This window comes from Echeneis naucrates, chromosome 19 (genome assembly GCF_900963305.1).
Source record: "Echeneis naucrates chromosome 19, fEcheNa1.1, whole genome shotgun sequence".
Taxonomy (NCBI): domain Eukaryota; kingdom Metazoa; phylum Chordata; class Actinopteri; order Carangiformes; family Echeneidae; genus Echeneis; species Echeneis naucrates.
The window spans coordinates 823954-835299 of NC_042529.1; the positions used below are offsets into that span (position 1 = coordinate 823954).

An 11346-nucleotide genomic window follows, 5' to 3' on the forward strand; every position below is an offset into this window, starting at 1 on the left:
CCACTGATGCCAGAAGGCCACGAGTTTTACTGGAGATTTGACCTCCCAGCCAATAACTTAAACATAGGTTTGTGAAAAGAAGTCATTTTGTATTGAAGTCAATGGGAAAGTGTCTCCACTTTGCAGTTTCTGGCCCAGTAAACGTTTTCCTAATGAGTTAAAAAAATATATGATTTTCATTTTTAAATGATGCAGTTTGTCCCTTAAATTAAAAAAAAAAAGGGTTAGGGTTAGGGTTAGGTATTTAGTTCCGTCTGTATTTGTTCCCTTTTAGTTGTTTTAATAGATTAGTTTATTATGGAACTATCAATCAATAAGACTTCTGCAGCAGAACTTAAAAAGATTGTTCATGCACATCTTCAGTGTGAGTCAGAGATGTTGGAGTATTCAGGCTGTTTCCTGCTGCAAATTTAGTTTGGCTGTGGCTGATCCAGTTGTGTGATCCAGCTGTGATGTGGACAAGGCTGAAGAGTCGACAGGCAGAAAGGTGAAGGCAGCTTTGGATAATTCCCACAGAGCGGACAGACGACGTCGTGCAGAGGGATGATGGGATGTGCGTGGACTCACTGTTTTTTCCTGATTGGCACAGCAGATTTTCTTCGAGAGTTCTTGACTGCTGACTCGGCGTTTGTACTCCACGTGCCCGACAAAACATCTGTGCATTGCTGTGTAATTTGGTTGCTCTTCGGTTCCTTATGTAATCTCTGGCTGCTTTGGTTTCTGATGACTCAGCCTGCCGCTGTCACTCGGCCCCGCTGCACCGTCTCAACCATCTCGTTTTGGGGATCAGGACCTCTTTGACTGGGCTGAATTCTGCAGCCTTCCAGTGACCTTGATGGTTCATTTCTGACCCATTTGTGACTCAGCGTTACTGGAACACTTGGCGAGAAGTATCGGCTGAATGGAGCTGACCTTTCGGGAAAAATCTTGAGCAAGATTTTCCTCCTGCCATTGTTGCCCACTTTGAAAATCCACAAACCAGCACTGTCAAGTCTTTTCAGCATTTTCTGACTCATGTGCTTTGGATTGAAAATGCAGCACTGCAGTCCAAGGACACCAAATCCACCCCCAGAGGGTTCTGATTATTACAGTGGTTCAGAATGCATTTAATGGTTTTTAGCGTTTTGGATTCCCACATTATCCGCTTGTCTGCCTTTTATCCTCCGATGTGTTTAACTGCCTTACAGCAAGTTCATTCAGTTCAGTCTCTGTCACACTTACAGCACATTTTTCTCATTTATTTACCATCTTACCTTTTCTTCAGGAGCTGCCCGTTTCTAGTTTTCATTAAAATATCAAATCAAGTTGAAGTGACTGACTTTGCATGTTGTTGCTTGTAACGCACTTTAAATTGCTTTGCTATTGAGTCGACATTGATACATTTAGAGTCTGTTTTGTATAAATAGATTTTTATTGGCTTTTATTTCCATCAGTACAGTTAAAGCCGTCCAGTTCACAGGTCCGAAGAGTCATTTTTGAGTTTAGACTGGGAGATAAACTTTATGTTACAGACATGTACATTATTTAAAAACATTACAGTGTTTTATGCATCGTTTCCTCTGAATGCAGTCCAGATCAGCTGATCTGTTACAGTAACACACAGTGAAGGACATGTGGAGTGTTTACATGCACATTTTAGTCAGCCTTGCTGGTGCTGCATGTAAGCCATCGTCATCGTGCCGCATCGTGCCGTCCACTCAGGACGTTCACGTCCGCTGTCACTCTGTGTTGCATTCACTTGCTTTTTCCACGAGAGATTCAACATTAACAAGAACTAATAGAGATGCCAGAGAAGCAGAGACCTGGACTTCACATCTGCTGGTTTTTCATGTTAGCAGATTATTGTGGTTACTGTGTTAGTGTCTGCTGTGCCTCCGCCTGGCGGGAGGACCAGGGGCAGTAAGGCCTCTGGGTGACAGCTGAACTCTGGGTTCAGTGCATGGCTGGTGTTGGGGTGGTCAGCTCGGGGGGCACAGTGGCTCCTGCTCCTCCTGGATTACCAACACCTCCCTGGTTATGGCCGACCAGTGGAAGAGCGCTCAGCAGGGCCTTCTCCAGTTTCTGCTCCAGAGCATCCAAGCGTCGGTCCACGTGCTCCTTCAGCCTCCTCTCCATCTCCTCCAGACGGCGCTCCATTGCTGAGTCCAACTCCCTGTTTTAGAGGAGACAGCTTTAATGTTTGGTTATAGCAAAGTACAGAGTGAAAGTTTAATTCCAAGAAGAGGTGTGATCCCTTTAAAACCTCCAATTAGTGAGGAGTGCCATCTTTATAACATCTCCACCTGCGTTCAAAAACACTTCCTTCTTCCTTCTACATACACGGAAATGGCAACTCTTTTTTAAACTTAGGAGCCAAATTCCATTTCCTGTCTGAAGATCATATCTGTCAGGACGGGTCACTTCTGGTTGTAAATGTATAGTCAGGATTTGTCCTGTGTATAAATATGAAGAAAAACAAACCTAAGGCAGCTGGAAAACATTTCAGGACACGACCTTCCTCCTCAGTAACATCCGTCCACATCACGAGCAGATTTGTTCAGGACTAGTTAATATTTGTCACCACATATTAAATGCGATAATAACTGAAGTATTTGACTTGATTGTAAAATGAGAGGAGGAAGGCCGAAACCTCAGATTCTTCCTCCGGAAGCTTTCAGCTGACTGACTCATCTTCTCCAGCAAGAGGAGGGAAAATTCAAAACCAAGAGGCTTCACAAAACACACAAACTTTTTCCAGTTTCTCAAACTGTTCCAGGCTGCCTTCTTTTTGGTACTCTGCTTCAGAAAACGGATTCCAACAGCAGGAAACTTTTAAACTCAAGGATCTTGAAGAATCTTCCAACCACCCCTGATGTCACCGCTCCACTAATGAGGCTTCTGTTACAACCAGAAAAGATCCTGGCCCATCTTGGCTTTAACATCTGGTGTCCTGCAGCTGATCACTGATTGGGCTCAGCTGGTTCCTGAAATGTAATACGTGTTTACAGCAAATAAAAGATGAAGCCATAAAAAGCAGCAACATTCTGACTTCAGCTACCAGCTCCTTTCTGTACAAATTACAATTATGTTTGAGTTTTGTGTGGCTGGAATCTAAAGTATTAATCTGACCGGTGTCCAGCGGTGAAGATGTGCTGCAGAGCCGCCGTCCTTTCCTCAGCGCAGAATCTGACTCAGCTGACCTTCCTGCTCAGCCCACATGTGCTGTTCTGGTCTGACAAAGAGCCTCTTTTATCAAACTGCAGCTTGTGGCGCCAGACGAAAACATCAGCTGTAAATCTGAACTGAGCTGGAGCTGCCTGTCCGATAGAAATATGAACAGTTCATTTTACTGATTGACACAAAATGACCTGCAGTGTCTGATTAACGAACACTGAGCCGACCCAGGTCTGACCCGGAGCCAACCAGTGGTTCACCGACAACAACAGCAACAACGTGACGACTTCGGTGACTTCTCCATGTTTTCTATCTGCTCTGGACCACGTGGGAGTGGAAGCTTTGAGGGTCAGCGATGTGACATCAGACACCCAAACCATCACAACAGATGATTCTCTGTTTCATCCACACACTTCTCCCCTCAACAATGTGACTCTGTAACGATGACAACTACGACTGAAACTCACCGATCAAAACTGTTTCTACTTCATAACAGACATCACCAGCATTCACACAGCAACCGACTCGGACAGTCATGGAACAGCCAACCAGCAGACAAACTGGCTTGTCCAGTCAGATTGGCGCACAATTGGGGCAGGTCCGTTAACTGGTGGAATTAATCCAGAAATCTAAAATGATTTTATTTTCACATGGCATGTCTGACTGTTTGGAGATGATGTTGTAACAAAAAGGTGCTGCAGTCGAACGATGTGACATCAGATAACTCAGTTTCTTCAGTTTATTTCCATCAAGTTTCATATCAATGCTGAGTTTAGGTCAGTGTTGTTATTGATGTGTATCTGACTTTATATGAGAAGCTACATCTACAGTGGTGATATTAAGATGTAGTGGTGGCAGCAGTGTAGTATATCTGCATTAATAAGTAATAATGAGATTTTTCTGTAATATTTCATTACTTTATGTATTTGCATGAATAGTGTTCAGTAGGATCATCTTCCTGACACTGGGTGGAGCCAAATTCATCTGCTGAGAGATGATGCCAGACTGGAGGTGGATGTCACCGGACAGGCAGTCATAACGATCTGGGCTTCAGTTACAGTGAGCAGAAACACAAACGTCTTATCCAAAGTGAAGCAGTCGGACTCACTGAACTCCACGTACCACGTGCCGTTTGTCATCGCCTTCTCCTTCTCTGCTGCTGCTGCTGCTGCTGCTGCTGCTGCATCATCCAGCCTCAGCTGCGTCACCTGACCGCAGACACTCTGGAGCATGGGCAGAATATCAGGGCCGGGGCTCAACGCCTGTCCGTGTCCTTGGCCGTTCAGGAAGTGCGACATCATCTCTGCCAGCTGGGCGTGCCCGATAGTGTCTCTGCTCTCTGAAGAATCACAGGCAGCCAATCATGAGTGATATTCAGAAGTTTCATAGAAATATTTTGATCCTCTGATGTTTACACAACGTCAAAGACAGTCCGCCTAAGAACGCCTGAATACAGGCCTTACCTGTTTTCTTGGTTTTGACTCCAGACAGTGGGCATTCTGGAGATGAAGAGGCGGAGCCATTGGACATCGATCCATTCTGAGTGGGTGGAGCTTCGTGTGCAGAGCTGATGACATTCACTGGAGGCTAAATCAAATCAAATCAGATTTATCATAGTGCCAAATCATAACAAAGTTACATCAAGGCACTTTAAATATAGAGCAGGTCGAGACCAAACTCTTTATAAAATGATTTAAAGAGACCCAACAGATCCCCCGATGAGCAGGAAAAACTTCCTAAACACAGAGAAAGACTCTGATGATACCCAGTATACATGGAATACATAAACACACCCTTCATTGGCATCAGGTTGATGGTGAAGGTGCTAAATATTTGTGTTTCACTTTTGCTGCCCCTCCAGTAAATAATCAGTGACATTCAGCGATACATCTCCTCCACGTGCTTCAGCTGATCCTGATACCTTGGATCCTGCAGCTGGCATTTGTTTCAGCTGGTCGGCTGCCGCTGGGAAGATGTTTGCTCCTTGAGCCAGGACGGACAAAGCTGCTCCGCCACCCATCAGAAGAGGCAGGAAGCCGCCCAGAGAGCCGGTCTGGTTCTGGAAAGAAACACAAACCAGCTTTACTTTGTGTTCATGTCTAGACTGTAGACACTGAGTGAAGCTAATTTTAAAACACGTTCTGATGTTGATTTCCAGGATCCTGGAAAGCAACATGTTGCCTCCACACTGGACTAAACTCAGGTTTTTAACCAGAACCAAAAAACTGGGCCACGTCACTCATTTCAGCCTCTCTGCATTGGCTTACTTAGTACTTTATTTTATTGATTTTAAGACTTTATTGAAGACTTTTAAAACTCCATCAGGCATGTTCTTACTGCTTCAGGAGCCAAGCTGAGAAAGTAAAGTAAAAGTGCTCTTTAAATAAAGTTTATTATGATTTTAATTGGGCAGCACAGCAGCATAGTTGTTAGTGCTGTTGCCTCACAACAAGAAAGTCTTGTGTTCGGTTCCCAGTCTGGGGCCTTTCTGTGCCAAGTGTGTGCTTCCTCTGGGTACTCCGGTTTCCTCCCACCAGCAAAAGACATCATGTTTGGGCTCATTGGTGACTCTAAATTGCCCATAGGTCTGAGTGTGAGTGTGAGTCTCTGTCGTATGATGCTCTCTTGTTGCAAATGTCAGAGCAGCAAGTTGGAAGGATTTTAAAACAGTGTCAGGTTGCGAACTAAAAATATCAATAATTTCATTGAAAGTTGAAATGATCTGGAAATAAAAGTAGTTTACATTTTTATGACTCAAAGGAAAGCAGTCAGTGACATATTAGAAAATGTGTGATTAAATGTGTGATTCATCAGTACAGTAATTCGATAGAGGCGATGAAACAGCCATTGCTCCTTCGCTCACACCTTTTGCTGGAAGTGGACCATATCCATGAGGTTCTGGGCTCCTGGTGAGAGGCTCGTTCCCATCTCTTCAACCAGACACTGCACCTGCTGCATGTCAATGCCAGGACCACGGACTGGGCAGGGCTGCAGCGGTTTCAGCCCCACAATGACTCGAGACACCAAGACACTGCTTCTTCCAGCAAGGGAGAGAAGCTGCAAGATGGAGCACAACCAAAGTCAGTAATAAACAAACATAAATATAGACTGTCCTGTCAAACTAAAGATATCACAACTCACACACAAAAAGGTCACTAATGGAGCACCAAAGCCATAACACCCCACTGACCGACATCTGACTGTGAACGCAGCTCACCTTCACTTCACAAGCAGATGAAAGGTGCTCCAGGATCAGCTGTTTCCTGTAGAAAGGCCCTCTGTCTCCACTGTAGGCAACAGACAGAGACTCTGCTTCAACATCCAGTTGTCAGATATTATCAAAACGCTTTTAAGTCCATCAACATTCTATCACAACTTCATCTATCTCAAATCTATTCATATTCTTGCATTTTTTGTAGTCAACATGTGATACTGAGTGATGGGCCCCGTAATGTTGAGCCAAAACTGACTGATTCTTCAAACCAAAGAAAATTCATGGAAGTCAGGATTAATGTGTGAATAAAAAAAGATGTTAATATTACAACATGCAACGGCAACATGTGTGTGTGTATACCTCTCTGACCGTTTGCTGTCATCCCTCTCCCCTCGTACCGTCCCACAGTATTCTCCCGTCTGGTCATACAGCTCCATGGTTCGGGCCTCACTGATCACCAGCAGGCGGCTGATGGCTGCTGAGGAGTTGGGGGTGCAGAGGACTGACAGGACACAGGGAGAGCCTTCCTCTGTCTGCTCCAACAGCACGGGGCTGCACCCGGGGTGAGAATAATGCTCACTCACGTACACCTCAAGCAGGACCATTCAGCATTTAGTCACAATTTCTGCTTCTTCTTCGTCTTAGTCTCACCAGTTTGTCTCGTCTCCCTCTGTCTGGCCCAGCTCCTCTTCATCACTGACGTGAACAGGAAGCAAGATGTCAGCCAGGTGATGTTCCTGAGAACGACAGACCCACGCAGCTCCGCTCTTTAGAACAATGTCCACCATGCTGCTGAGCCCACACGAGACAGGCTGGACCACAAGGAAGGACACAAGTTAGGAGACAGGTTGAAGCAAAAGTTGGAGTTCTGAGATGAGGCTGAATGAAGTCGGGACAGAAGTTGTGTGGTAGATAACAAGTTAGGAGGCAAAGAGCCAATTACATCACAAATCAGGACACAGGACTGTGCATAGGCAGCTAATTACTGTCTTTAGGAAATGACCCTGAAGCCCCAGCAGCTCTGTGGCTGTATCTGATATGTCTTGTCATTAGGTTCAGCTTCAACGTGCTTATTTTATTCCCTTTTCTTGCTTTTTGTGTGCAGATCATAGAAACAGGATTTGAGCTGAATGATGCTGTTGGTATCATTCAGATCGGCTTTTGTTTTTGGTTCAGGGTGGAAAATGACATTATATTCCGATGTAGACCAAGCATTTTCTCACAGGGAATTAAATTTAAATAAACAATCTAACTGCTAATATCAGGATATGACACAAATGTTCACGTTTACCTTCAAATCGCTTCAGCTGAACACGTTGATCAGATTGTTTTCAAAGACTTTCTGGGATTTATTCTTAGCATTTTCTTCAGATCGATGCAAAAACTGCTGAGCGAACTTGTTTCGGGGGCAGATACGGTGGAAAAACTGTGAATTTTGACAGCAGGAGTCGCCGCTAAAATCCCGAAGCTAAACCTACACTTCGAACTACAGCTGCTGCGTCGCGCGGCGTGACGCATTGTTGTGGTGTGACGTCATTTAGCAGCGACTTCTGAAGACGGTCAGGCTTCGACACAGAGCAAATAAACACTTAATATCCGGCTCAATAAAATAAAACAGCGCGTGATTTCTAACTAGAACTGTGTGTAGCGTTTTATAAAGGCATGTTAAGGTTTTAGAACTCTTGTGAATTATGGCCAGAGTTAAATACGGACCTGTGAGCCGCGTTAGCTTGGCGGCTAAAGTCGTGTTTTGGTGATTCGTGTGGGCTCGGTTTGTTTTGATTCGGACGCTGTCAGGCAGGTAGTGACACGAACACCTCTTTGGGTCAGGGATGGACTTTACAGAGTGCTACGGGGACACCGTGTCCAGTGTTGCCGCTGCGGTCCGTTCAGGCAGCAGGAAGCGGGTGAGGAGGCTGCTCCGGCGGGGCTGCAGTGCGGACTGTCGGGACAACCGCGGCTGGAACGCCCTGCATGAGGCGGCGGCCGCCGGCAGCACGAAGTGTCTGCGGGACCTTTTGGCCGCTGTCGGGGGTAAGAAAGAAGCCAGATGCGATTCAGGGTGGCTGTTCTGCTTATTTTGTTCACATAATCGGGATGTTTCTCACGTTTGATTGACAGCCATTTATGATTACATTCTCAGCCAAAGAGACCTCGAAGCTAAGGCATTTCCTCCGTTTGCCTTTCTCCTTTGCTCACTCAGCAGCAGGCTCCTCCCGAGGCTGCCGTGCTTATGTGAACTCTCTGACACATGAGGGAGAATCTGCGTGTTACCTGGCAGCACAGCGTGGACACCTGTCAGCGGTCCGACTGCTTGTGACAGCCCACGCCAACATCGACCAGTTGACTAATGACTTATCTTGTCCTCTGTATGCAGGTATAACACCTGCACACGATGGTTTCCTTTTCGTCCTGCATTCAGTCTAGTACTCTCCCCTGACCAGACACGTTTAATCTTCTGTATGATAAAGTTTAAGTAAAAAAACATTTATGAACATTTATGATGTCCAACAGCTGTAGACGGTGGACACAAGGAGGTTGTTCAGATGCTGGTTAGTAAAGGTGCAGAAGTCAACGGAACACACACGGCGTCCTGTTGGACCTGCCTTCATCAGGCTGTTTATAAGGTAGGAAGAAGTTCACTAACACACACTTAACTTTTGTGGTGTATCCTGATTAATGAACACATTCTCTCACTCACTTAGGGTCACAGTGATATTGTGCGCATACTGGTTACTGTAAGTAACCTGGAGGCTCTCGATGACCACAGGATCTCCCCTCTCTTTGTGGCTGCACAGTATGGACAGCAGGAATGCCTTGAAATTCTTCTTCAAGCTGGTAAGTAGATGTTTTTAATCACACTGGAGTCATAGCTAAAATAACGATATTGCAAATATTCCCTCCTTGGTCACTCTCCCTGCTTCCTATTTTCACTCCTGTGTTAATCAACTAATGGTGTAAAATGACCCAGACAAGGAGCTGGTGTTTTAATTGGAATTTAACTTTAGGTGCCAATGTGAACACCCGGGCAGCTGATCTGGCTACACCACTGTTGATTGCTTCTCAAGAGGGTCACCACGCTTGTGTGGATTACTTGTTGGACCATGGGGCAGATCCTAACACAGCCTGCAGTCATGACTGGCCCCAGCTTCCCATTCATGCTGCTGCTGAGTTTGGCCACACCAGGTACTAATTTACATATTTTTGGGTATTAGCTCATAAAAAGAAGCTACATCTATTTTAATCGCCATCATAATCTGATTCTATACACAGTGTGCTATTGTTTGGAGCTGCTGTATCCATCCTTTCTGTAATTCTGTAAATCCAGGGTCCTCAGGAGGCTGATAGCTGTCACAGATCGTTTGTGTGACTGTGGTGATGGCATGGTAAGCCCACTGTATGTGGCCATCCACAACCATCAAAGCAAGTGTGTTGAGTTGCTCCTAACAGAGGGTTATAGCCCAGACGCCCAAGACTGCACAGAGACGCTGGGCCTCCATTCACCGCTCTCCTTGGCCTTGAGTCATACGTCCACCAAAACATACAGGTTTGTAAGAGACCAGATTTAACTGACTCACGCTTCAAAAATACAAAATTAAACAGATCTGTGTTCCACTGACCATGATGAATATCTTTCTCAGTGAATCAGTGAAGTTGCTGGTTGCTGCAGGAGCAAGCTTCACTGAGGAGGACTGGATTTATGCCCTGACCACTGACAAAACAGACTTGCTGCAGCTGGTACTTGAGCACAGATGGATCCCTCGACCAGAAGCTTTGATCGGGGACTGTCCCCTATCACAGTTCCATGGGAAACCTGTGTTAAAGAGGCAGGAACTGAGAGATCTGCTGTGTGTGGCTCTAAACCAAGTGTGTTTTGCCGCCTGTTGGCTTCCTCTGCTTCTGAGAGCAGGATTGGAGCCTTCTCTACTGCTCCATCCCCACATGTAAGGCACTGCTGTCACTTTTACGCATCTACACAGAAATCACAGAGTGGTTCTTGATCACTGTCTATCTGTCTTCTATTCTTTCTAGGCTAGAACAGGCAGACAGCGAGGTGTTGAATTACCTGCTAGAGTTTGTGAACTGGTCAACTCTGTCTGTTCCTTTAAAACACATTCTGAATCAAAGACGGGCGGAAAAAAGTTGGGAACCATGTTCAGATTTTGGTAGAGTGACTGCATATATGCTTCCATACAAATATGCTTCCACTAGTCTGCAGTAAACGTTGAATGACAGCTGCTGTTTTTCCTGTTTTTGCTCTTTCCTCTCTTTAGACTCTGTTCCCTGTCTTTCCCACATCTGCCGACTGCAGGTTCGGGCTTTGTTGGGGCCAGATCTACTGATGAGGACCAATGCCATCCAACAACTCCCTGTCCCCTCCCCACTTCATGGCTTCCTGCAATTCAGGGACATTCCAGAACCTTCCTACTCACAGTTGCAGCCAACACCACTTTCAAATCGAATAGAGGGATACCACATTTCACACCAACATAGACATATTCTGTAGCCACATACCCATCTCAGGCTGTTGAAATCATCTCATTCCAGACAGAGAGAGAAGAGAGGACGCTTATAAAGAGGTTGATATTTTTGCCTTCAAAATAGCACCGATATTTACAGTGCAACATTCACAAATTTTTTTTGTTTGTTTCCTCAGAACTTGATGTATTTCTAGAGTTTGAGGTCACAATAATTTAAAATATAAGCAGCGTTAGTTTTATTGAAGAGCGACAGCACAAGTGACAATTCATCATAATACCTGTTGTGATATTCTGACTTTGTTTGTATTCTCAGGAGGCAGCATGCTTGATATTTTACCAACAATAAAAGAGTGAAATAACTGAATAAAAACCAAACGGTGTTTGTTTATGTTGTGTTTGTGAGACGAACATTAAAAACCACACGGTCACCCTCTGATTGGCGGACTCTGCTGTCAATCACAGCGAGCCGCGAGCTGATTGGTGGACGGCGGTTTTTGT

General features: G+C 45.2%; 2 protein-coding genes across 4 annotated transcripts; one reads left to right on the forward strand and one right to left on the reverse strand.

The window, feature by feature from the left end:
* Window positions 1-1420: 1420 nt before the first annotated feature.
* Window positions 1421-7864, reverse strand: c19h10orf88 (chromosome 19 C10orf88 homolog). Of its 2 annotated transcripts, none has more exons than XM_029527516.1 (9): window positions 7659-7864; window positions 7019-7179; window positions 6737-6919; window positions 6371-6440; window positions 6019-6210; window positions 5075-5212; window positions 4617-4740; window positions 4276-4492; window positions 1421-2152 (listed from the first exon to the last, which is right to left on the reverse strand). In XM_029527516.1, exons 2-9 carry the CDS (start codon window positions 7153-7155, stop codon window positions 1933-1935), a joined length of 1281 nt encoding a protein of 426 aa, XP_029383376.1. In that variant the 5' UTR covers window positions 7156-7179; window positions 7659-7864; the 3' UTR covers window positions 1421-1932. The 2 variants fall into 2 exon arrangements, with proteins under 2 accessions (XP_029383376.1, XP_029383375.1); XM_029527515.1 differs by having other exon boundaries at window positions 6728-6919.
* An 11-nt stretch (window positions 7865-7875) lies between these two features.
* asb3 (ankyrin repeat and SOCS box containing 3) lies at window positions 7876-11212 on the forward strand. 2 transcript variants are annotated; one of them, XM_029527513.1, is made up of 9 exons: window positions 7876-8401; window positions 8571-8744; window positions 8882-8994; window positions 9073-9205; window positions 9376-9553; window positions 9696-9914; window positions 10009-10311; window positions 10400-10533; window positions 10642-11212. In XM_029527513.1, the coding sequence occupies exons 1-9, from the start codon at window positions 8200-8202 to the stop codon at window positions 10872-10874; spliced, it is 1689 nt and encodes a 562-aa protein (XP_029383373.1). In that variant the 5' UTR covers window positions 7876-8199; the 3' UTR covers window positions 10875-11212. The 2 variants fall into 2 exon arrangements, with proteins under 2 accessions (XP_029383373.1, XP_029383374.1); XM_029527514.1 differs by having other exon boundaries at window positions 8574-8744.
* Window positions 11213-11346: the final 134 nt, after the last annotated feature.